This window comes from Echinococcus granulosus (assembly GCF_000524195.1).
Source record: "Echinococcus granulosus chromosome Unknown EG_S00025, whole genome shotgun sequence".
Taxonomy (NCBI): Eukaryota; Metazoa; Platyhelminthes; class Cestoda; order Cyclophyllidea; family Taeniidae; genus Echinococcus; species Echinococcus granulosus.
In genome coordinates, this window is record NW_020170405.1 from 655013 (window position 1) to 681356 (window position 26344).

The 26344-nt window shown below is 41.2% G+C and overlaps 3 protein-coding genes across 3 annotated transcripts in view; 2 read left to right on the forward strand and 1 right to left on the reverse strand. All coding sequences in view use genetic code 11, as the record gives it.

Annotated features, from left to right (window-relative positions):
• Nucleotides 1–7882, forward strand: part of EGR_04208 (Basic fibroblast growth factor receptor) — a gene marked incomplete at both ends in the record, with an annotated part of 30083 nt that extends 22201 nt beyond the window's left edge. The window contains 5 exons of the mRNA XM_024493457.1: nucleotides 3624–3805; nucleotides 3883–3999; nucleotides 5581–5651; nucleotides 5944–6500; nucleotides 7791–7882. Of these exons, the coding sequence (XP_024352158.1) occupies nucleotides 3624–3805; nucleotides 3883–3999; nucleotides 5581–5651; nucleotides 5944–6500; nucleotides 7791–7882 (1019 nt within the window). The remainder of the gene's footprint in view (nucleotides 1–3623; nucleotides 3806–3882; nucleotides 4000–5580; nucleotides 5652–5943; nucleotides 6501–7790) is intronic.
• Nucleotides 7883–9520: 1638 nt separating this feature from the next.
• Nucleotides 9521–11150, forward strand: EGR_04209 (Proteasome subunit alpha type-3; the record flags this gene model as incomplete). The annotated part of the gene is made up of 8 exons (XM_024493458.1): nucleotides 9521–9541; nucleotides 9581–9663; nucleotides 9695–9818; nucleotides 9853–9954; nucleotides 9986–10129; nucleotides 10318–10430; nucleotides 10651–10718; nucleotides 11035–11150. 8 exons carry the CDS (start codon nucleotides 9521–9523, stop codon nucleotides 11148–11150), a joined length of 771 nt encoding a protein of 256 aa, XP_024352159.1.
• Nucleotides 11151–14081: 2931 nt separating this feature from the next.
• EGR_04210 (NF-kappa-B inhibitor-like protein 2) overlaps nucleotides 14082–26344 on the reverse strand; it is a gene marked incomplete at both ends in the record, with an annotated part of 14555 nt that continues 2292 nt past the window's right edge. The window contains 21 exons of the mRNA XM_024493459.1: nucleotides 14082–14398; nucleotides 15521–15729; nucleotides 15855–15928; nucleotides 16001–16342; nucleotides 17875–17960; nucleotides 18183–18392; nucleotides 18905–19217; nucleotides 19493–19586; nucleotides 19831–19897; nucleotides 19990–20196; nucleotides 20276–20505; nucleotides 21351–21747; nucleotides 21855–21939; nucleotides 22724–22963; nucleotides 23151–23234; nucleotides 23273–23361; nucleotides 23491–23737; nucleotides 23774–24184; nucleotides 24223–24377; nucleotides 24418–24598; nucleotides 25156–25497. Coding sequence (XP_024352160.1) covers nucleotides 14082–14398; nucleotides 15521–15729; nucleotides 15855–15928; nucleotides 16001–16342; nucleotides 17875–17960; nucleotides 18183–18392; nucleotides 18905–19217; nucleotides 19493–19586; nucleotides 19831–19897; nucleotides 19990–20196; nucleotides 20276–20505; nucleotides 21351–21747; nucleotides 21855–21939; nucleotides 22724–22963; nucleotides 23151–23234; nucleotides 23273–23361; nucleotides 23491–23737; nucleotides 23774–24184; nucleotides 24223–24377; nucleotides 24418–24598; nucleotides 25156–25497 — 4380 coding nt within the window. The remainder of the gene's footprint in view (nucleotides 14399–15520; nucleotides 15730–15854; nucleotides 15929–16000; nucleotides 16343–17874; nucleotides 17961–18182; nucleotides 18393–18904; nucleotides 19218–19492; nucleotides 19587–19830; nucleotides 19898–19989; nucleotides 20197–20275; nucleotides 20506–21350; nucleotides 21748–21854; nucleotides 21940–22723; nucleotides 22964–23150; nucleotides 23235–23272; nucleotides 23362–23490; nucleotides 23738–23773; nucleotides 24185–24222; nucleotides 24378–24417; nucleotides 24599–25155; nucleotides 25498–26344) is intronic.

The window sequence follows — 26344 nt, forward strand, 5'->3', positions numbered from 1 at the left end:
TTCAAATCAATTCTATCCGTCAACGATTCTTATTTTCATCAAATCTGAAGCCTTTTATGTAAAAAAGTATTATTGCTGCGAGAAACTTGTATTACATCTTTTTAAAGATTCCGCTTTGCGACTTGCGACCACAAATTCGGTCTGTTAAAGCTAGGCGACTGAAAACTCACAAGGCAGCTGAAATTTTCTTGCAGCTTACATTTTAATGCGAAAGACCACTTTTTCTGACAAATCATTCAGAGTCCTTTTCTTGATGTCTCTTCTCACCCTACTGTGACGCTCAAGGCAATGCAGCCACACTTAACAAGCTGTCGACCGTTAAAAGCAAAAAATTTGAGAATATGTTGACTTCTGTATTTGATTTTAAAAAGCTTAAATCTATTTTGTCTGTGAAAAAGAGTTTCTTGTTATCGGACACTGTCAGGTTACGCTATTCATTACTTGCGTTCCTATGACTGAATACCTTAAAAGAGATTGCGTTAGCAAAGACAGTAATGCCGCCCAAGGAAACAAGCTTTGCTTGAAGAAAATGTCTTAAAGAAATTAAACGGATCCGAATTTTTCCTCTCTGTAGTATGTGGTCATGCTATCTGGTATAGAGTTATTTACTTCTCTGTGTCTTCCCATCGTAAGCTATGAATAGTTCCACCTCAAATGCATGCATCACCGCTAAGTAATATTCAGTTACCGTCAATCCCACCGCGGCCAAAACAGTGTCGCATCGTTCTAGTCTGAGGTGATACCCCCACTTCAACGTAAGTAAACATAATCGAGACTTGACTTTCGGTCGATTCACTGAGGTTGACAGCACCGTTTGTGCGCCTTCTCGTTCCACTGACGCGCGGGGAAGCAGGTCATTCTTCCTTAATTTGATTTTCACCTGTCACTTTCGTCTTCCGGTGGTTCGAATTGCCAAGAGTAAAACCGAATCTGCTTTTTATTCCACTAACTACCAAAAATTAACTTTTTAGCTATGGTATCTAATGTTATTTCACTGACCACAAAAAGGTGATTGCTTTGCTATTGAGTTTCGAGGACGTAATGTTACAAATGACCATGCTCATCTCAAAGGCTTCGGCAGTGACATCGTAATTCACTCATAATGGGAGATTGTACTTGATTTCGGGTAACTAAGACCTCAAGTTGGATCCTTTTCCGAAACGGAGAGAATTAGCACCTCGTACCAGCTTGTTCAAACTTGGCAGCAGAGCTTGTGTAAGTTGCTTTTACGCCTAAACTAGGGTATTATTAAACAATTACACACACTTTTTAGAATACCCTGACTTATAACATTGTCAAATTATAAGTTACATCTTTGTCACAACTTCCTTCTGCTCTTGTTGAATAATCTACTACATGCCCTGTGAGCTCAATATCAGTTGAGTTACTCCTTTCACTATCTTACGAATTGTAAAAAGTTTTAACAAAATGAATTGTTCTTTTGCATATGATATCCTACCATTACAGAAGATGTTTTCCTTAATAAGAGGATGTCGGTAAATTGGCAGGCAAGTGGAACTTCTAGTGGAAATACAAGGCACTTTAACCATACCGATGTACTTTGTAGAGGTAATAATCACTTTTAACGATGCTCATTGTAATCATGCAATTCTCCCAGTTGTATGCTATCTGGGTAATCGCATGTAGAATTGTTGAATAGTCTAGCAAGGCTTAGAAGAAGAAGTTTGAATTTTTGCTGCAATTTTGAAGTGGAATTATCATTGGAAATTTTGTTTGTTCTGTTTGACTTTATACATGGATGTAATTTCTTTTTCTTCCTCCCTCTGTCTCTGTCCCTCTCTCTATTCCTTCTTTTGCCATGTACCTTCTATTCTGCCCATTTTTTTCACTCTCATCCTGAATTCGAGCGTTGACAAGTGCATTGCATTGGTTTGCTGTGGAAGTTAAATTTGGACAACTGGAGATTTTGCTGGTGCCCTCTCTCTTCATTGATAATTTCAAAGCAGGATAACAGCTTACGGTTTAGCCTATTTTTAACCGATATCTTATTCCGAATTGCAACAAAATGCAAAGATTGTATGCAGGGTATGGTGGACTCTGTCACAAGTAAAGTTAAAACGGCCAATGAAATACTTTAGGAGGAAGGAATTTAGACTGGTGGATGGCCCTGACGCATGCGTTTCTCTGCCTTAGACCTTCCCCATCGTGGATGATATTTTTATCTCACCACTTGCAAATGGCCCTCTTGTATTCCAACGACTTTACTTCTTTCAAATCACCTCCGAGAGTTGTTGCATACATCCCTCTTCGTTTTGCTGCACCACTTGAATGCACGTTTTTGATAGGTGCTAAATATGCAAACGCGTGTGAGGAATGCAGCCTTGACATTCCGTTTCCTCATACCTGCAGTACTTTAATCTATTTTTGGGATTCGAAAGATAAGAAGTTATTGTTTGCTTGGTCAGAGGATTTCACTGAAAGTGGCCACCTCTTTTTAAATTTTCACTTTGCAGGAGAGGAGTATCAATTGGCGATTTTATTGGTATAAACGGAAATGGAAAGATTTCGTGCATTATTCTCCAGTCACTTTCACCACTCATTAATTGAAGTGATGCTTTTAGATACTGTGTGTAATAGACACATATACACATGTTTCCTTAAGTTCTATCAAGCTGTTTGCAAATAAACTTATCATTCACAATGTATGGTAAGTGCTTTGGGTATGGTAAGAGTAAGTATGTATACGTCGTAACGTTTACGATACCCAGTAGTCTATACCACAGCGACGCACCAATACATACTCCTAATATATACTACTGAAAACGCAGCTCATACCTCTCTGTACAACAAATATTTAGCTGAGCAATAAAGGCAAAAAAATGGAATTCCAATATTCACCATTAAGCAGTCGAGGCTTTAGCTTTACTCTTTATAAAAAATTGTGACCAGCAGCCAAAGTGCTTACTGCTTCTCATTTTATGTGGAAGATATTCCCTTTAAGTGCCTACTATTGCACTTAGTTCACATTGGCATAATATGGATAATCAAAGAAACAAATAGAAGTAAACAAAATCGGCCATGGAAGACCTATGAATAACCACAACCAACTCCAGATGGAGCATCTTCAAACTGCATACCAGATTGATGCTACATGCAGGCTAATATTGAAGTGACATCCTTGAATGTCTACGGCAATTCGATACACTTTGTGGCAACTCAAATTGCTCTTTATCAATTTTTATAGGCCACCAGAGATTCGCTCCTTTTAATCAGGACGAAGTTATATTCAAAACAATGCAATTTTTTTGTTAGGCTTGGAATTTACAACTGTTAGCTGTCATTCTGAGGTTAGGAATTTGCCAATGGGAATGCTTTCAAATCACGTCGTATTGGAGGCTATACATGTTATTTTTTGACACATGGGGTGTTTTTCTATGAATAGCATTATTCACTGTTTTGACGGCTCTCATACATAAATTCCTTTAAAGGTCGACATTCCACCACCTTTCCTACCATACATTAGGACGCGCATTTGCTAAAATCTTTGTAGATCTTGTAAAAACCCTTTAAACTTTGATATAACTTCATTTTTACAGAAGTGTAAGCGATTATGAACAGATATACAGACAAATACATCGGTTGGTATATTCGCTGGTTTTTAGGCCAACTACAAATGTTGGTTGAGTTGGCGCCTTATGGAAACCTTCGCGACTTTCTCATGGATCGCAGACCACGCGCTGGGCAAAAAGTGATAAATCAGCCCCTCTCCCGACTCTCCACTAGGCACCTTGTCAGTTTTGGATTGCAAGTTGCACGAGGCATGGACTACCTCACTAGGCTGAATGTGAGCTTTCGGGCAAAACCCTTCATGTGTTGTGTTTTCTAAGCGTTCTATTATCCTTGCGTGGATGTATGCTTCAGATTGTCCATCGCGATCTAGCGGCTCGTAATATCCTTATTGGCAACAGATTTGTGGCCAAAATAGCGGATTTTGGACTAACAAGGGCCGTCTGTGACTACTACAAGAAATGCAGTGACGTAAGTTGAATCATTTAGCCTTTACTTAACAATAAATCCGCTTTACCTAGAACGAGCTATAATCAAGGCAAAGTTATTCGCTATAAAGAAGATTTTCATGCATTTTAACCCTTTTCGCTAATGAATAATATTTCTCATCGTTTTTACCGCTTTCGTACAATAAGCATCGTTACCCAGTCATGAGCCACATCAGTTTCGCCACGTCATCATTTGAAGGAAGCTTTTTGTATAAGTTCGGAACAAAAATAGTTTGGAACAGTTGGTCTAGTTTTTCATGCTAAGAGTCATCCTTGAATTGAGTGTCCGTTCTTCTTCGCAAATCCGTTCCAAGTGAAGTTGCTTATCGTAAGTAGTTTATTTTAGTTTCACTGTTGCTCTCTTTGGTTGATCGCACAAGTGCTTAAGTATATACATTAATACGAACATGTAATCTCCTGTCTTACTGCGACTAAAGACAAGTTGGATTTAATGAAGCAACTACTTCGCAGGAATTAATCATTGGTAGTAGAGCCGGAGCCAAGCATGTCATGTGCGGAGTCAAAAATGACCCTGAGCCGAGTCGCAAGACAGCTTTTGTTGCTTCTGTGGTCATAAAAGGTGATTCCTACCGGCACCCAATGGAGTGTATCTTTATCAGCATTTCACCTTAGATGATTTACTGAGATGAAAACGTCCAGTGCTCCTATGTTTAGCACAATCCACTATAAGCATGCAAATTTCCTAAGGTTTCTCAGCTTATTAAGATGAATAGCGACGATTAAGAATCTTGGATGGCTGCTACATTGCATGCAAAAGTTTATCGAGGTACAGTATTCCACATAAGCGCTGAAATTGATATTGAGACTAATATGTAGAAAAAGCAATGAGTTAAAAGAGGTAGTAAAATTTGCTGTTTAACGCATAGTCGCCATTAGAAAATTGACCGTAAAACTTATGGAAATTTTATTTACGAAATTGAAAATAGGATAGTTTGGTTGATTTATTGAGAATTAGGTGACTAAATGTATCAAAAGTAAGATCATTTTAAGGGTCGTGTAAGAATGTAAATTTAACTCAAGTCTCTGCGATTTGGTAGCGTTTTTAAAATACCATTTATCGCAATCATAATTTTTAAAGCCTTGTCATTTTCGTCACGATTTTGATTCTAATTTATCAAATTGGTGCATGCAACGTTTCGAAGTACTTTTATCTTCAGTGTCGTTGAAAATGGTCATTTTTAATTATCCTATTCTCTTTTCTACCAAGCTGAGACATAAAAACTATTAAGCGTCAAGCGTTGATTATCAAATTCCTTCATCTTCAACTCGTGGGCTGTGGTCCATGACTTGATAAATGTGCAATAAATCCCAAAAGAAGCTTGGAAGTGCAAAACAATATATTAGTCCTCCTGGCAAAACATTAAGTTATTAAGGTTCCAGTTTTAAAACCCTAGTCAAAGAAAAAATTTGGGTAGGTCCATTTGCTCAAGTAATAGTTCAGATATCCGGTGTTTCCTGCTTCAAACATTTGGCGTTTTTTAGTCACACTTACTACTTGCAAGTAACGAGTAACATTACACGTAGATTTAATTATTTTATTTAGGGGAGACTACCAATCAAGTGGATGGCTCCTGAATCCATATTCGATCGTCGATATACTACTAAAAGTGATGTGTAAGTCAGCTGCATGCAAAGTTTTCATATCATCGCACTATCAGTAGCCTTTTATGACTGCTATATGGGTAAAATCGAGTGAATCACATACAAATTTTAGACTTTATTAAAAAAGGTGGTTGTAGTTACTTTTTCGGTTATCAAGTCGAAAGTCATTTAAAAGTGTAGACTCTGATTCAACTTGTGAGTAAATAAGCTACCCTATTAAGTAAAGTTTTGCTAATGGAAAACCCTGCTCATGCTGAACCAATACCTTGCTAATTAATCAAGTGATCATGCTCTCTCCTTGCAGATGGTCTTTTGGAATTCTTCTGTGGGAAATCTTCTCCTTTGGTGGAACACCCTATCCGACCCTGTCAGCAGAGGCGCTCTTAAAGGCCCTTCAATTGGGCTTCCGGAATGAGCAGCCACTCGCCTCACCGTCGTCCGTCTACAATCTCATGCTCGCCTGTTGGTCTATCGACCCGGTGGCCAGACCCTCCTTCGCCCATCTCGTATCTTCCCTCCAGCAGGTCTACGATGACACCTCGGCTTCTTCCTCGATTTCGTCAGCGTCTTCCTCGTCTCTTTCGTCTACTTCTTCATCCTCCTCCCGATCCTCCTCTCCCACTGTCTCCACCGTCTACTTGACCTTAAACAACACCATCACTAACGTCAACACTGACAGCAACAACGGAGGTCTGCATAACTACAATAACCAGGGCGTACACACCAGCACTGTCAGTGCCCCGATTTCCCCGTCGATCTATGAATCGACTGCCCCTCGATTGCCTCTCGGGGAGCAGTGTCCATCCTCCTCTCTCTCAGGGAATTTCCAAGGTTATCAGGGACCTTTGGGGCCACCGACAGGTGGGGGAAACAGTGTACTTGTAAATAATTGCTATGCCGAACAGGGACAATACCTGCAAAGTATACACAAGGCGTTCTCTATGCATTGCAATTATGTTGTGGTAGGTCGCTTTTAATAATAGTTTAACGCTATTATTTGATGAGAAAACTACTTGACTGGAATTCTTATTCAGTTATTAAATTTCTACAACCAACTAGTCACCCTTGTTTAAGATCCATTAGTTGGACTTGTGTTAGTAACATTTAGCAAACATTTTTTTTTCGAAAATTTGTTTGTTTGACGAAACTTGTTTAAGTAGCAAGGACGGAAATCCCTATTAAGTGGAAAATCGTGGGGCTTCCGGACATCTCACCTTCCCTTGGTCATCTTGCACACCATAGACATTCAACTTGACATCATGCTGTGGATTACTTTAATTTCTAGATGATTGTACCTTTGCTTAAAGTTACAATGAGCCTTCTTGTAACTGGAACAAATGGCGCTTAGTTTTGCCGTATATCCCGATCTTTAATGGTCATGGTTAAGTTAACCATATTGTACCTTTCTTCCCTCCGATTCCTTTGTTTAAAACTCCTCTTTTTAGTCAGTAAGTTTAAGAAAATTTTATTCGCAAAATGGGGGCTACATTCATTTAATTGATCAATATATTTTGCAATGTCCTTTAGGCGAAAGTTTATTCACCGCTAAAGGTGACAACAATCATGCATGTGTAGCGCCCGAGACTTCCCTGAAGACGAAGGAAGACACAATACTCAGGCGGAATGTGTCGTCGATATATAAAAGGGGTTGGCGGCTACCGGCATGGCCCGGAGGCCAGGTCAGCCGTAGGATGTACAATGGCTGGGTCCTAAGTAGCTCGTTACCGAAACCGGGAGTTAAACGATTAAAGTGCTACACATGTACCTAAAGTACCGGTAGATTGGCTTGAATTGTGTGCCAAACAGAAACAACTTTTAAGGGCTGGAGATATTTTGTATTACCCCGGCATAGGAAATACCAGTGGCGCTTCAGCCTCATTCCCTAATCTAGACTTATGCCAAAAACAATCATTGCAAACTAAAAGCTAGATGAACTATTTGAAAAACAGCTGGTTTGACCTTTAACTACGAGCGGAAGTCTGCGCGTAGAAAGTGTTTTTATCTTCTTTGTAGCCCCCACGATCCAGCGAGTAAAGTGACCAACTTGGACCACGATTCTGGGACAAGTGTTTGTGCAGGGAGTCGCATTTTCATACCTCGCATTTTGTACGGACCGCTACCCGGTGCCTTCCCCATTTGTTCCTCCTGCAGTCTTTCCGGTTCGCGCGATGGAGGTCGTATTTATTCAGTACCACCACTACCGTCGCTATGCCCCATCGATTCTCCCCTTTTTTGCGTTCTAACATGTACACAGCAATGCAGCTAACCACATACCTACGCATGTAAGTTATTTATCGTGCCTCTATGACATGCATCCACTGTGAGTGCCTTACCCAGTCTTCACTTTTTTCACAAAATACACTTTTTTAATGCAACCCACTTATTCCACCCGACTTTTCTGGCAGAAGGAATATGTAACGTCAATCAGTCAAGTCGAGCTTCCATGGTACAAATATATTTCGGTGTACTCCAATTCCATTGAAGCAAGTTTATGCTCGGGGGTTTCTTTAGTAGTTCATTTTTTGTGCCAGTGCGTGTAACCTTTGCGATTAAGCTGTTTGTTAGGGTAGAGGGATGATTATCTATTCAGCATGATTAAAGAGGTGAATAGATAGCGGTACATTTAAGAGTAACTTCCAGGGCTCAATGTCAATAACTGAATTCACATTTGGTACTATAAAATATAAGGTTTGCCAATTTCCTGGAGATGTGGCGCATTGAGCAAGGATAAAATAATGGATAACTGAATCCAGGTAACATAAATGTCGACTTAAAAGTATCAGCGACCCCTGGCAATGCTACGACAAATCGCTAGACTTATTACCGAAGTAGGTGTACAAACCAATTTGTGTATTTGTCACCTTAAATTCCTAAATGCTGGATCCCCCCAACAGAATGTAAATTAAAGGCTTTGATATGGAAAGCTGATTTTCCCAAAGAACGGTGTGTACTTTTGTTACCTATTATCTGGCTTGCGGTTTATGTATTAACAAGTATGGTAATATACATAAGGAAGGCCAATTAGTTTAAAAGTTGAAGCTGATTTAGCACCCTGGGACTTTCCTGAAGGCGGATAAGGGCCTAATACTTGCGCAGATTGTGTTTCCTTTACTTACAGAAGGGAACAAGGGTTACTGACATAGCCTGGAGGCTAGGCTACTCGGTTGAGGTATTGTGGCGGGGCTCCGAGTAGCTCCTTAACAGAACAGGGGGTTAAATTTACAAATAAAGTACTACAAATCCTAACCATAGCAAGTCGAGCCTTCTTTGAATCCGTAATAAAGTAAATTGCTGTGTAGAACATGTATTACTACCCTACGAGCATACCGTAAGGCGACTGACATGAGTGAAGATGAAAGAGGACGAAAGTGAAATTCACGCAGATTCAAGGGCTTTGCGTAGCTAAAAGAGAAGCTAATCATCGCATTATCTGGCATTAATTCTATCAAAATTATTAATCCTGGTAATGATAAAAAACAAGAAAGTCATTTAGTTCTGTACTGAATAAGTGCGACAAGGTTCATAAATAATGTCAAATTCTAGCACCCGCAAAGTGATTACCAAAATTTTAAATGAATATTTGATGCATAATTTAAGGATTTTGTGTTTGATTATGACTAATGAATAAACACGAATCCGGTACATCTTTGTTATTTTACTTCCATATAATTGTATTAAAAAAGAATTTTTTTATAGAAATGAGTATATGAGTTAAGGCTGAAAATTACCATCAAGGCCCGTATATTTTACTACTAAATAATGTCACGGCATAACATAGAATTGTAATTGGATGAAGTCAATTGTCATTATGATTGGGCAGTGTATCTAACCCATTCGTACATGTCCGTGTTGTAATTATTAAGCATTGCCATTGATTCATTATGAGCTCCATCGGTACCGGAGTATGTCTCGAAACGCGATTTTATTCCACCTCTTTATAGTACGATCTGTCTGCTTCTCAATTTTCGCCTGAGGGCAAGGTTTTCCAAATTGAATATGCATACAAAGCCGTGGAAAATAGCGGGTAACCCATTATGGTTCATATTACTTGGTAGAACTGCTGTTGCACTTAAAGGCAAAGATGGTGTCGTATTCGCAGTTGAAAACATTGTTCTGTCTAAACTTTATGAGCCTGGCTGCGTAAAACGGACCTTCTCAATTGACGAACACATTGGGATGGTTTGTAGTAATATCTGTCTTCACACCATTGCAGGTGGTAGCTGGTCTTCATTCAGATACAAAAGCCCTTGTTGAGATTGCAAGAAATGAGTGCACAAGTTACAGGGAGAACTTTGGGTCACCCATTCCTGTCAAGGTATGCAAACTCTAGTAACCAGCTCGCGTAGTCACTTTGTGAACGCATTTCGATGCACATGCATGCGTACACACTTTACAGCGCCATTAGACCTTTCGGTGTTTCCATTCTTCTCGGATCATACGAAAAGGACGGTCCTCATCTTTATGTCATTGAACCTTCTGGAATGTATTATGTAAGCTTGATGCTATTTCCACTTCCAATGTTCTGTATTCATCACGTACAAACCCTTGAGCTCAAACTTCCACCTATCCTCGCTTTTTATTGAATTTGAACTATCCGCATATACAGGATGCAATGAAGGGACAGATGCAAGTAGTTGGTCCCCTCATTCTGACAGTATTTTCTTCAATCGGGTTTCAGGCTTATGAGGGCTGTGCCATTGGAAAGGCAAGGCAAAACGCCAAAACTGAGTTGGAACAAATCAAACTCGGGGACATGAACATTCAGCAACTCATTAAAGAGGCAGCGAAAGTGTGAGAGTTTTATTGTTGAGCTTCATTTTCACCTTTTCGTGGGGTTTTTGCGGTTTCATTGTTTAATAAGTGGCTCGTGGTAAGGAATGTGTTCATGGTTCTAAGATTTTATCTACATTTAGAGGCACCGAGGTTATGATCCGTTACTCCTTGGTGGCTACCTTCATGCATACTTTGGTACATATCCCATCACTGCTAGCTGCAAATGATTTTTCTCTAGTATTTACACCGTACACGATGAAATCAAGGATAAGAACTTTGAATTGGACCTCAGTTGGGTTGGAGCCAGTAAGTCATTCCCATTTGTATCATTTTAAGACGTATTAATGCTTCACAGATCCATACCGTTTCAATGGTTTCGAGGAACATGGGTTACTACGCTTCCTCCAAAAGAACTGGTTATTCTAGCTTCAGTTGTTGTTGCTCACGACTAAAATAGCAGGTTTTCATTCCCATATTAATTTTTTATGAATCGGGCTCAGCTCCGTTTTATGATCTGGAATTAAGCTTGCTAGTCACTGTGGTTGCTGAAAACAGGGTGTTCTAGCATGAACGCAGGCAATCCTTTAAGCGGTTTTTTGCTGGTCAATTTTTGTATTTTTAGAAACTGACAGTCGTCACCAGGTCGTCCCCCCTGAAGTTCATCAAGAGGCCGAGGACTACGCGAAACGCTCTCTTGAGGAATCCGGTGATCTTGACGAAGAAATTGGCATGTTATAATATCTTTATGGAGTTTTTACCAATAAAGCCCCCTCCTTACAACCAATTCCGTTTTCTGTGCCGATATTAAATTTAGGTAAAACCACTTAGACACTTAGATTTGTTTCTGCATCCTCCTTCCTTATAGTACAGTCCGACACCCCTAGTCTACGGTGTACTTTTCAATCGCCTGATCCCACCCTAAATGTGGAGCATAAGAGTGAAGGTTTAGAAAAATACAACTTTAAAACAAGCATTTAAAAACATGTCGCGGAGCGGGCCTTTAAACAGTTTTTTGAATGGTTGGTTGTTTCGCCTGCAGGGCTTCGATATCACTAAAAGAAAATTGGTTTCATTGACTGTGAGTGGCTTACACTTCCGGAATGTTGAAGTCTTCTGTCTCTCGGATGATTAGCTCGGTGAAGATAGGATTCTGTAGTCGTAGAAGCTCTCCATTCAAGAGATTCCGCTCCAGTTCTCTCTGATTTTGACACTTCGACATCTCAACTTCCAATTTGTGTTCTGCTTCTTGGTTTTCAGTGAAGATTTTCTGCAGTCTACAAAAGGAATAGACTTTTGGTATATTGATATTTGAACATGTGCATCAGCATGTATTTAGAAGGTAATTCCGAATATCGCTGCAGAGCCAACTAAGGTTTGGATATTGCGATTTTGCCCGAGAATCACCAAAAGCAATCGAATTGAGATGATTGGAATAAAAATCTCACCTATCATTCTTGGCATTAACGGCCTCCAACTTGTTCAAGAGCAGTTGTTTCGTCTCGTTCAGCATTATTCTCTTCATGCGGGCATCAGAGCACTCCTTCTCAGCTAAAATAGCTCGTTAAATTTGGAGAAGTGAAGTAACAAACTTGCGTTTAGCTCCTCTTCGACAAGTGCTGCCCTGGCCTCGATTTCCTTTAGTTGTGCTTCCAAACGTAAACGTTCTATGAAAGAAGCGCAATATTGTTCGTTTAAGCAGGCGGGGATGTGTCACGTGTTGAAGTGAATATCATGAAGCCCAGGTTTTATTACCCTAATACCTACGAAGAGATGCGAACTTCCGCAACGTGAGGTTGTGTTTTGTTTTACTATTATAAGTCGAGAGCAATGCCTGTGACATTTGGCTAATTCGTTGTCGAACCTGATACCACAATCCTACTGATGAGTAAGGGTAGATTTATGGTTTAATAAAACCCAGCTTGATTTTTATTCATAATGGTCTGGCTAAAATTAAGCCTTTTTTTCCTAAATTGGTGACACTTGGCAGGGTGGAGGTCGTACCAGTTTACCAGACAAGAGTCTGGTTAGAAATGACTCAAGTACCAATCCACTCACCTTTTATGTGGTGTTGAATCGCTCTTGAAAGAGGGGAGAAGGACAACCCCGGTGTCCCCATTTCAAAATGCTTAAGATAACAAAAAGCACGTGACGTGGGGTTGAATTCACATGTTTATAAATTGCCAGAAAACACTTCACATGTAACATGTTTGACTGCCGTTTTATCATAATAACACTAATGTTACTATTCCGTTTAGAAACACCACTACCGTTTATGGAACCAATTTAAGGATTTAAAATGCAGGAATCAGATTGCATAACCCCGCCGGTCAATATATGTTGCAGACGAGTAGTGAGTTGTTTAGCTAGGGCCTTACGATACCTGTTTCACTGCACGCTATCGTCTGCACTAACTCCGTCTCATTAGAATCTATATGACCCATCTGTACAATCCACCCATCTCACACCTTTACACTCAATGGTTAAGCTGTACAGTTAGTAATTCCTTCCACAACTGCCCCAGAAAACTCGATTCGATTTATGCAGTTTACAACAGGAAAGATAAGGTCAACGGTGTTGGGCAGCGAAAGCAGCCCCAAGGATGGGAATGAGAAATAAGACTTGAATGAAGATATGGGAATCAAACCAATAATCTATGAGGTAGCAATTAAACTTGACAGAGAGTAGTAGAACTAAATTCGTTTTACGCGTGACAAGTCACGACTCTTCATGACGGCAGCAGTCTGATACAGCTAAAATCATTGTGCCCTTAGTACTGAAGGAAGTAAAACGCTTTTATGCTAGTCACCCTGTCAGTGAGACCGAGAAAACCATTTTCTAAGGAGATAATAAGGTCGGCAATTCCCACAGGGAAGTCTGCACTTCTAAGTTGATATGGTGCTAAAGCCTGGCTAAGTTTTCCTGACATGAAGTGATATTGATAATGCCTACTTAAGTCGACTCAAACCCAGGTCATTCTATCGCTTGAGAGTAGTAGGACTGTCCACAAGGGTTCGTGAAACACAGGACCGTACTTTGTTCAATGTGGAAATCCCCGTGAACGTGGACCATTGAAAAATGGGATAAGTTGACAAAGTGCCGGAGACAAGCAGATCAGAAGCTTACCGACCAAACTACTTCAGTCGCCTAAACATGTGTCCCTGCACTCCTCATTTATTGGTTCTAGCCTGCCTGCTAACAAATGAATTCCTTGCAGAAAAATCAAAAAATAATTTTAAAAATGTAGCAGACTTCAACACGTTTGCAGGTGTTCTGCAGACTGGTCCATTTCAGAAGTTTGCAGAAACAACCTTACGCTTGTCACAACTAGACACACTTGAAAAACCAACAACGCCACCTTCCAATGGGACACATTGGCCATTTTAGAATTCAATATTTTAAGAAAAAAGTGAAAGATTGAGATTTTCAAATCGTTTAAACATCAAAACAGCAATTTACCACATCAAAGGGAACATTCATCGACCAAACTTGCAACTCAAAACCAACTAGAACCAGCAACAACCAAAAGCGACAATTTCTAGTTAACAGTTTATTTCAAAATATCAAGTTTTTGTACAAAATAATTGCGGGTGTGTAACGCTCCAAGGAGATTTAAATACGCCAACAAGAAGAATGAGAATAAGCAGGGTCTTCCTTCCATACGAAATGCGTTCATCTGATGGAAAAGACAGTGCGGTGTGGTCGGTAGTAGACATTGGCCTGTTCGCGAAAGCGGTTCGCGAAACACACTGCGACGTGGGACAGGAGGCGGGCAGAGTGGGAGTTGTCATTGGAGTCAAGCTGTTTCAGGGCAGCCATCACAGCAGGGGAGAGGGCAACCTTCTTCCCTATAGGAAGGCGATCCTCCAGCCAAGGGAGAGCAGTTGGACTGATGAGGGCAAATTCTTGCAGCGGGGTCGCACAAGTGATCGGTGACATCTTGCGAGAAACTGCCTCCGTCGCGAGCACCAAGTCGGCATCTGTTTCGACTGGAGGCAAGGGAGGGGAGCAAGGCGACCACATCATTCATCACTGGTTGTTTGTATTCAAATGTGGGTACCAAAAATGGAATTTTGAGCAATGCAACATAGTGTAGGACCAAGGCTGGTGATCACACAACTAATGAAGCAGAACTCGTCGTTTCTTCCACCGCAGTCGTGTTCAGTACTAGTCTGCGACCAAATTAAAGTTCAACTCTCGCTACACATGCATTCAAGAAAGAGCCACCTCAGTAATTTGAGGAGAAGCACAGTGTCCATAAAGTTTTACCCAAATCAGCCATTAATGGGATTCTTCAGGCCATCCTGTTTTAAATCGGGAAATGAAAACATTAGGAAAGGGATGAAACAGGTTATTTGTTCAGACCAAGATGAATGCATACAACTCCAGAAAGTTGTGCAGTTTCGGTAGTTATAAATGATATATTAAAAGTGTAGAGACAAGGGGCTGTGAAAGCTTAAATAGTAACACTAAAGAAAGAAATACAACTCCCATAAAATCAGTACTTGTCCTGAGTAACGTGGTTTAAGGCTGCACACAGGAAAAGCCCGTGCAAATTGAAAACTGATTCAAAGGGTTGTTAAGTATCACCCACGCGTACCAGGTCCAAAAAGGCAAATAGCCTAAGTTTAGTAATAAAACAGTCAGCAATGCACTATAATATTGCTTCTTTAAGATCGCATGGATGCAAAGCGACGTTGTCAAAAAATGACCCCATATCCCATTCACTGGTGGAGCGGAGGCAATTTCAATTCCGTGGAGCAAATGCCTGACTGCGTATCTCACCCAGAGACATCACTCTTAGCATTTAACACATGACTTGGGATGACTAGTGAATAACTCTAGACGTGAAATGCATTTCTGCACTTTTGGATCACCAGTATTCTTTCCCACACCACTGCTTAATGCATCAGCGAACAGGGATTGTTGAAATTTCCTTCACCGATGAATAACAGTCACTAATCTACAATACAACAGAAAGATATAAAAAGTAAGTTTGATAATTTTTTGCAAAGTATCGTCCAAATCAAGCGTAAGTATCGGAGGCATGGTTCCACAGATAAATCCTATTGTGGCACGGCTGCATATAGGCTAAAGAGCTGTTAACCTACACAAAGGGATGTCGATCGAGAGGGAAACCGTTGCAGAGGTGGCCTGTGCGGTGGTTGACAGCAGATCGGCCCACACAGCAGGCTCTTGCAAACACGAGTTCCCATCACATAGCAGCGAAGTAAGTGTTGTACTCGGCGCTGCCAGCAACCTAAACACAGGGAAATGACCATCAGTCAATATCACGCGCCATCCAAAGGTGACAAGAAATCTGGAGCATACGGATTTGCATCTGGACAAACAGCTAATTAACGATGGCGACTAGGCACAATTTTGAAGTGATTAATGTGCTACGTAGAGGTAAATTATTTGCCGCAGAAGTGTGTCAAGACGCACCTCTGAAAGTTCATAAGACACCCCTCCGTCAAGTTGCACTGTCCGACATCCAGTGCCTGAATCTTACAATTGCCCTGAAATTTGAAAATTTAACCGTGGTAAGTTACGGCGAAATGATCCAAGGCAACTTACTCTTGCACCCTTACCGAATCAAGAAAGCGCGCAAGACAAGCAATAAACGCATCTCCTGATGGCCTTGAGTCGGCACCTTTTGAAGTACTCTCGCAGAGCATCCAACACCCTTTTGATAATACATCGCCTCCCAGAAAGAGTTCAGCAGTTGCGCATTCCTCTGTGCATGATGCTAGTCCTCCTCGGAGACGTAAAACACGAAGAGACGAAAGGTTGGGTCGATTTTTCTTCTCTGGGGGTGTAAGCAAGTCAAGAAGAAAGTCTTCGTCTGTGGAGATCAGCCGCGATGAGAGCGGATTCAGGCTCATGTCCAATTCAGTGAGGTGAGCGAACGTCGAGCCGGATGACGCACCTAACTGATGGGAACAATTTAAACGCATCCTAGCCAGCGTACAAAACTCAAGCCGTAGCCTGAGGAATAAATCTTGACAGCTACACATCCTAGTTATTAAGAAGTTACAGTAACTCCACTTTGTATCCAGCAATAATGATGTATCTGAAATAGTTACACACACTTCCATCCCAGAATTGTTCAATTTCATTTGCAACAAAGTGCGGTGGACGCTAGCTACAAACAAATCAGCTCATTAATGGAAATGATACGATGAGCATAAGTTATAGACTAGTTAGTAGAACTATTACTTTGGCTTCCTCATACCCATAAAACGGTTCCCTGAAGCGTTCTTTCACTAGACAATTCCAACAAATGAGAGTACATATTTTGATCCCACTTAAATAACGGGGTTTTGCTGTAAGCCGGTATTAAGGTGTTCATAAAAATCATTAAACAAAGTAATTCTTCCGCATAATATTGCCACAGGGTGTCAATTCCGTGCTAAATGATAGCTGCCATCGGGAGGTCGTCTGCAATCCTCTATCCAGATCCATAATGAATGTAGAAAGCCGGTGCTTGAAGACTATTCATGAACGAGCACGCAAAATTTCTTAGGAAGCTTCCTTAATGGCTCGGGATTTTCGAAACAGCAACACTATTTCTCTCCAGCAACGATCCTCAAAAGCCGAGCCACATAACGTTTTGGAACAGTTAAAAGGCACTATTATTAACCACGAATTTCATGGGGGCAATGGCTTTTGAAAACTGACTTTCAGGCGATTGCCAAGGGAATATTTCGGTGTTGCCAAAACGGGGCATCGTGGCCAGCTCCCACATAGTGGGCGTAACGCCACATCCCACCAGTTGAAGGCATGTGAGTCGCGGACAAAGGGCAAGGAGTCGTGAAAGCATTGGCGTTGCGGCGATAGCAGAGTCCTCAGAGCCAGGCACAACGCTCTCAGCAGCAAGCGAGTTCGGCAGGACTGACATAGACGCAAGACCACTGATAGTACCTACGCCCGTGGCGGTGGTGGCATTGTTCAGTTGGCAAAAGAGAGGATTGTAACTAAGACATAGCCGAATCAAATGATTGGTAGGTGAATTGGACCTAAAAGTCAAGATTTCACAGGTAAACTCGCGTTGACGGCACTTTCTATTGCTATGAGCTGGTGAAGAATATCACAATTTAGTCGTCAATTAAATTGAGTCCATTAAAAAAGACCTAATCCTAATGACAGTGATTTTAGTACCACTAAAAATTTTTTTGGGCAGGAGTAACATTATCTGGAGGATGCGCACTTCAAACTCAACGAATAAGTTATAATATTAGGTGTGGGTGGGTCAACATTACCACTCACACAAACGAGTATTTAGGAAATGCTTACTCATTCAGTCCCGAGGAAAGGAGGGCTAGCACGCCTTCGAGGGTGAGGAAATTTTCCATAGCTGAAAACTCCATCAAATGAGGAGTTAGAACTTGTTGAAAGGCCGAGAGAAAAGTGGATTTGTCAGAGGAACACTTTGGTAAGAGATCCATCGAGGATAGCAAGTTACCTTCAATAAAAGTACCCGTTTGGATTCAAGGTCAGATGACGTACAAAAGAAGAAATAATGACGAACTACATTAGAAAACGATGTAACTGAAAATATACTATTAATTAGAAAACATTAGGTGAAATGGTCTTGGGAGCATGCTAGGATGCGAGTTTAAAGGGAAACAGAAGGTAATAGAGTAACAAGTAGAATTTGCTTGATGTATCAACGAAATGTAAGAATCTATACAGTTGAAAAACAGCAATTTCGAAAAAAGTGGCAAGTTTGAGGAATACTGTAAGCGCGAATGAGGAAGAGGGAGGACATACCATCGAGACGGAGTTTCCTAAGAGGTCGAGACTTAGGCCTCGCTTTTACGTACTCTAATAGAGCATCTGCACATCCGCGTGCTCCAAGTGCCTGGAAAGAAAGGTCCAAGCATCCCGTATCCACAGCAGCCATTACGGATTGATGCAGCGGGGAGGAAGGGAGGTGACTCGAACTCTGCAATAATCCGGTTGCAACACGAGTTGGCTCATCTGCACAACCATAATAAATAATGGATTATTCTCCTGAAAGCATCCTTGTCTTGATCAGGATTGCAGTGATAATTCGAATCAAAGATATTGAAAGGCGGAATATCTAAAATACATTGAGATCTAGAATTGAATGCTAGCACTCTAAAGAGGAGCAACAAAATGAAGTCATAACATTATGACAATCAGGAAGCATCAAATTTGATATTACATAGGAAAATCCTGAATACTAGGTACCTTAACAAAATAATTTACTTGACGACAAAATCATGTTGAGCTTGAACAACAGTTCAAATTGATAAGTCATCGAATCAAGCCACCGAAGTTAAAGTTTAGTGTTAAGAGACCAATCAAACCTCATACCTTCTAATATTACAAAACTAAGTTCAAATGACGCCAGAGACCGTGGTGAGAATTATTCATTTAACTGAGATACATTTTTAAAAATTATAAAATTGACCCAAAGCTGCCTGATAGCGAAGGTGTATCAAGTGGGAAGACAAAATGAATCTTACCTAAGGAGGAAACTCGAGGGAGCGCTTGAGGGAGTTTAGTGGGTTGGACAATATCCGCCATCAACTCTGGAATTGTGGTGTGAGGACTGGCAGCAGAGGGAAGAACCGTACAAAGAAGATCGGTTGGTAAAAGGAGAGCTCCGTCAGATGTGCGAATGCGGATATGGCCAGTGCCAGGTGCAGAGGCCTCCTGATCAAGAAGTAGCTGGTGGCGACGATATGCCTCGTCTGCGAGCCACTTTACAGTGCGAGATCTGAGCGGAAACGGTGTAGGAAAAATACCATGGTAGTGTGCTGAGAAGTAATAAGTATTCTAAAATATTATGTACTTCATCATAAAACAATGCTTTCTTCGAAGTGCTCTATGGTCAAATTTTGTGGGTTTTCGTTTTGCATGACAAAAATGCCGCTTAGACGATTTTCTTCAAGAAATCGCGATCATTACTCCATCGAAACCAGACAGACCCAAGGACCACAGGTCTTACGTCTCCTCAATGCACAACTGTGATCTTTGGGGTGTAGAATTAACGGCCGTCCATTTGTAAACCACTACTTTTATGTTAATCGTTGAGTGAAATGTCAGCATACATCGCCATTACACTGTGCGTTAAGGTATGAAAACGAAACACTGCATCGATACAGTTCAAACGAGACATCCGCGGTCATAACCTTGTCCTTAATTCTGCCATTTAAATTTATTTGGTGTCATGTAACTGTGTACCACCTCGTGTTTGGTGATTTTGCTTTAAAAATGAATAAACTATTACAAGACCTGTCCACACGAAAGAAAAAATGCTAAAGCAAGTGCAAAAGCTTTTGCAATCAATGGAGATGAGACAGCAGGGATTAATTAAAAGTTAGTCGAATAATTATGAAAAGTTCGGTATTTTTAACCAAGGCATTAGCACCTTGAAAGTTCTACTTACTGTGAGTCGATAGGTAACAGAAGAGAGATATCCGAAAACGTAACCTTCACAGTACACCAGACCACACCTGTAAGGGAGAATAAGGAATCGGAAAAGCCTAAAAGGTCACCCTCTCGAGGATGATTTTAGCATCAACAAACTGATGTTGAAGATACAAACCTGCCGTCTGGGATGGTTGAGAGAGCTCCTTTTGTAGAGAGGGTGGAGCAGGAGATGCTGGCGGTATTTGTGCTGGAGAGAGGGAAGAGACCACAGTTGGCGGTGCTTGGGAAGGCATGCATGACTCGACTTGAGTAGAAGAAAATGCCTCACTAGGATCAAATTCCATTGGCTCAAAAGGACGGGAGGCTGAAGGACACTCAAAGCCTAAAATAAAGCACAATTAAATCTAGCAACGAACAGTTAATACATTAGTAAAGGAATGGGGGATAAAGTTGTCACTAACTGGTAGATGAATTTCTGTACCGCGGTGGAGGTTCGTGGAAGGGCACAGGCGAAGAAAGATCAATTTTCTTCTTTTTTTTCTCCTTCCGTTTTGCTCCTTGCCCATCATCCTCGAGCCAGCTATCACCGGAGTCAGGGGAAGTACTCAATAGCTTCCTACTTGCAACACCACCGCTAGTCGTAGGACGTCTTTTGGCATAAATGAAAAAAAGGCAATGTATCCCAGGCTTCCTATCAGATTACCGCATGTTGAATGTATACCTTTTCAGTCAAAGTGGCTAACTCGAATGCTATGCATTGCCTAAATAGATAGCTACTAAGATGAACTGTTAACAACAGCACGTAGAAAACATGTATGAAGCTGTTAGGTCTGTCATAACATTAGGCAAAAAAAAATCTACTTGGATGGATAAAATCATGAAACAAATAAAGGGAGTAGATATATTTCAGCATCATTTTTACAGAAACGCCTACACCATATAAATATGATTGATGTCCATAGTGTACATAGGCCATTGGTCAAATTGTGTGATCTATGTTCTGGTGTTGTTGTGATCAAGGCGGGATGCAACTGAGTCAACCCCAACTTAAAATGAAACCGGAAACCCTCAGTACCATCGTGTGTGTAAACGGTTCCCGACTTCTAATCAAAAAATAGATCATGCGAATTTAACCATGCTTGTATTTGACAAGGTAAAATGACTACGCTCGGAGTCTGAACATTCACTGAGTCGTCCAACGATTGCATTTGCATAATCACAATGCTATTAAACATATTACATGCATTAGGACGACATTTTTTAAACAAAACACATAATTGGAGCTGAAAAACAAGAATGACTATTTCAACGCCACCTTAAAGGCAATGGCTACCTAACATCAGCTGTTTAGAGACAATGCATCAATAGAATGCAATTTTATCCGGACAAGGATGCCATTTGAATTTGTGTATATTTTCAAAGTCACCGTTATAATACTTCAAAGTCGACTTATTAGTGAGCAAACAAATAACTATTGAGCCGAAATGTCCTTGGTCGACTAATAGTGAGAGGATACTAAGGAAAAAGAAGACTTACCGAGCAGCAGAACTGCCAACCGCCTTCATAGCATTGCGATAGTCGATAACGGCAGGCGAATTATAATTTAACTTGTCAAATGCTCTTTTTGATGAAGAATCGGGGCGACAGTTACGTTGAAAAGACTTCGACCTGCCGCACCATGATTCCCTCTTCTTCTCACTCCTATTCTCCTTCACCTTTTCCTCTTTCTCATCAGAGTCTGAACTGATCACTTGACGGCGCGAGGAGGCTGATTTCTTCTTCATTTTAACCACTAGTGGAGATTCGACACCCATTTTTGTAGTATCAACTTCGTCCTCTCCATCATCGACGATGATGACTGATCCTGGTGTCCGAACCGAGGTCTTGGGGGCGGATTTCGGAGGTCGATAAGAGCACCATTTCTCGTAGGAATCTAAATGAAAAGAATAAATAGTCGGTAGAATTACAAACCAAAATAAACTAGAAAATGAGTCCACTGCACATAGTACATTCGCTATGAAAATTGGTGGCACGACTTACCCCCCAACTTCTCTTTCACTGCACCCAATAATTGTTGAAAAAGGATCTCCTGAGATCCCACTCCACCAAAAGCACGCTTCTTCGGCTGCCAATCGTTTAGTAGATCAAAGAGAGTTTCACCTTCGCAATTTCTAGCAAATGAGAGCATCCCATAAACACGTAGAAGTGTCCCAGATAAATCACAAGGAGTATATTAGTGATATTGCAGAAAATGCAACAAATACGATAAAATCGAGTCATTACCCTTCTAATACATACTACATATGTAGTACCTCAAGACACTCACACATGACTTCCTGGAACAATTTTTGAAAAGCCTTCAATTCATTCTCATTGTTCAATGGTAAAATAAGGTAGTAGCAAAAGAAGTGACCCACAGAGCCCAGACTAGGCGGATAAGTTAACTACATATCAAGTTGGTAAATGCAGTCCCACAGGCTCAAAAGAAGAGATTTTAAATTTTAAAACAAAGAAAACTCAAGAGAGTAAAAATGGTACCAATTCTTTTGAAGAAAGAGATGACTACCACTTAAAATTGCCTAAAAGGCCTAGAAGAAATCCATTTAAAGAGCGGAATAACTGGTCTGTTTTGTTAACGAGGAAATCTAAAGTCACCACATAGCTTTGAGATCTACGCACAACTTCCCGTACGAAGTTAAATCTTTCAGAGAAAGCATATTATTAATCAGAAGATAAATTCTAGAATGCTACATTTCAACATATTAGAAGCTACATTTGTAGACAATGGAAAGGTATTCAAATATTCCAAAAAAGATCCTTTGAAGTCAATTGCATAATAATGGAACCTGATGAAAGAAAACTAAGCTACTTTGTGAAATAGAAAAATACAGGAAAAGTTGAAAAAAAACCAGAGCATAAGCATACACATGCCACAAGTTGGCACCACGGTTAACAAGAGTGATGGCCGTCTTAAGAGCATCTCCATGAATCGCCTCAAAAAGGGGCGTTGATAGATCCTCCTGACAGCCCGTATCGTCCAGACGGGCTCCCTTATCCAAAAGATAGATGGCAATATCGGCATGGTCATGAAAGGCGGCTTCGTGAATGGGGAGCCATCCCGCGCTGTCACGTACATTGATTGGGTGCGCCTAAGAGGGGATTTACAAATTCTAGATTGGAACTCGGGCTGATTTTGGCACCGATAGATAAAAGGACTTGGTGTTGAATACAAGCTTCACTATTTGTAAGGTAATTTATTCCGTGTTGCCATACAGACGATGCTAGACCCATCCACCCCGTCACATACTTATGTATGAAAGATCGTAAAACACTTACCATGACCTCAACTAATTTGACTACGTGTTCAAGGTTTCCATTAATCGCTGCAACATGCAATGGAGATTCACCCTTAAGGTTGGTCTACATAAAGCAAGGGTTGGGAGAGTAAATGATTATACTTTCAGGCAGAGAGCCTTGCTACGCCGCTTTCTCGGCGATTCAATCAAGTCCGCAGCACTATCAGCAACATTTACGCACTTTTCAACGTCTAAAAGGAAAAAAACAGTAATTTATTTCACTTAAATAGGTTGATGCAATAGAAGAAACATGAGTTGATCAAAAGATTGTAAATGGTATGGAGCAGAGCAAAAGCCGAGTACATGGTGTGGGAATCTACCAGAGTCGGAAGAGAGGACTTCGACGGCTTCGTCAAGTGACTCATTTTGAGTATCCATATCCATATCGGGGTCAGACTCGCTCTCTTTAATCCGGTCGCGGAAACGATTTGAACAAGATGTGGATGGTCGACAGATTTGGCTCCCACCGTCGCTAGCCAAAGCACTAAGTTCATCAAAGTAGACCTTAGCTTGAGCTTCTCGTCCACAACTCTTGTGGTACTCAACCAGCTCATCCAAACAGTCGCGCTAAAACAATCAAGCTAGAGGCGATAGCTAACAAACCATCACATTAATGCTTCCACAAGCTTTTGCTTTGGATAAAGCACTTTTAAGAGCCTTCTCAGGGGTTTCTGAACCAGGTAAATTGGCGCAATCGGGGAGAGAAAACTCAGGAGGCGTATTTTTCGGCGCTTGGATGAGAGCCCTAGAGACGGACAGCCAACTTTGGGCGAGCTCTTCATCACTGGGGCTAAGAGTTTTTGGTAGCGAATAGTCGGTCAGACTAAGGGTGAAGAGTATCTCCTGACGATAGAAGTGAGCACAGAAGGCGTAGGCGCTCAAGCTAGCGCAAGCTTCAGCCGTCGACACAAGGCCGGAATCCACCTGCCTAGCTAGTGCTGCTAGTCGTTGCGTATAATCACTACCACATGCGTCCTGTCGTTGACTAGAGAAGGCTACCTCAGCCCACAGCGTCTAGATAATAAAGCTGTAGTAGTCGAAGGAATACAAACCATTTGCTGGTAGCACCGGTAGGCGGGTCCATGAAGATCCATCGTGGAAAGGACGTCACCAAGTTTTTCGTAGTACTTTGAGATTTGGAGCATTTCTTCAGTTGTGTCACATGGGCTCACCTGAGCTCTGGTGGTAATAGTTTCCAATTTAAGGCCTCAAAATAACGCTATGATAAAAAATAGACATGCACTCACATTTTCCACAGAGGTGCTTAAAATTTAGACCCGATTCAGGATCCGCACGTGAGAGTTGCCGGTAAACCTTAGCTGCAGTCCTATACTCCCCCTTTCCAGCATATAGCTGTGCCAAAAGTTCCTCCAGATTTCGTCGAAGGATCTTGGCTTCTTTGTCCGCACAGCATTGTACATTATAAAACTTCAAAGTTTGACTAAAGTAAAGGAGGAAAGTGGAGACGTACCTGCATAGCTTAACCGCCTGTAATAAATTCTCCGCTTCCACATGATTCAGCAGGTCAGACGGGCGACATCGACTCTGAGTTATTGATGGCCATTGGAAAAGAGCTAGTTCACTTTGTTGAAATGCAGCACGAAACATAATTTTCGTTAAAGAGTATTTGCGAGAAATACTAATACACTGATCGAACTTTGAGTGAGCTGACTCGAAATCGCCACATGAACGAAGAACATGACCTTTGAGAAAGAAAAGGCAATTAGAAATGCCAATTCAGAGACAACACGACTTGGTAAGAAAAAAAGCAGCTGCACCAGTGGAGGCAAAGTATCGCCAAAGTAACAAAAAGATAGCGTCCAAGTACAAAAAAGAGAACAAATACTTGACATCTCACCGAAGTTAAGAAGCGAAACAGCCTTCATCTCCGCACTTTGGGAAGCCGTTAAGTCGGTAAGTTGTGCGACAATTTTCAAGCTATTTGATATAGCTTGTTTGGCGGCAAGCAAACTTCTCCGTGCTACCTCACCATTAAAAGCCTTATCCGCACGGCATTGGAAACATCTACCAATGGTAACGTAGGCTCTCTGCTGCTCCAATGGATTATTCGCCTCCTTCGAAAATTTCAGGAACAGACCTGAATGTCGGATAGCCTCATTATGATCCCCCAATTCCAAATAACACTCAGCAATGAATCTATGAGTCACAGCCAACTGGATTTTTTCGCCAGATGCACTACCTTCATAAAGTGTGAGGAGAGACTTGTATTCATCAATTGCCGCTCTGTAACTGTTTTGGTCAAAATAGAAGATTGCCAGGGAAAGCGTAGCGTTAATACGCTCACGCAGAGTTTTCGCAGATTGTTGCTGACGAATTAATCCTACATAGCAAAAAGCGTAAATTACAAAGACTCACTTTGAAGCCTCATTCATATGGGGAACGCGGGACAACAGGTTAGAATGGAGAAACCAATGAATCCAAACAAGATGCACAGTGCGGTGAAAGAATTAAGGTTGGTACGTGAGGGGCGCATCAGAGCGGCAAGAAAATTCTTTTCGAGCAGGATTTTTTATTAAATGTATTTAATTGCGGTATATGGCAAAAATTATATGGCAGCATAAAGAGACTCCTTGTTGTTGGGACCCACTTCCTAATTAGGTGCTCATTCTGCACCTTTCCCTAGGAAACAGAATGCGATGAACGCATAAAAAATAAATAAAACGAATGACTGAGGATTTTTTGCAACAATTCCATGTGATTATAAATGGCATCATAGTGTTGAATCTGGGCTTAACTTCATTATTTCTTGGCAAAAAAATCACTACTTGAAGCACTGCAAATTGATATTTAACCATGTGTAGCGTCCCGTGACTCCCTGAGGACGAAAGAAGACAAAATACTCGGGCAGAATATATATATTCAGCACGGAGAAGGTGTCTGGGCTATTGGCATGGCCCAAAAGGCCAGCCCACCCAGCGAGGTACAAGGGGGCTAATTCGAAGTACAAAAGTGGCGCCTCACCAGAACCGAGGAATAAACCACTATCGTATTACATAGCCTCCCTCCTCTTTTGAGCGTCGTCCTCGGCGCTCCCACAGGTCAACCTCCCGCGTCAGCCATTACAACGTAGTCGGTGCAGCAAAGAAACACCCACGAGCCAACCGTGCCAGTCACCAAATTAGTGCGCAACTGAGGGGATGCTTGACCTTAACG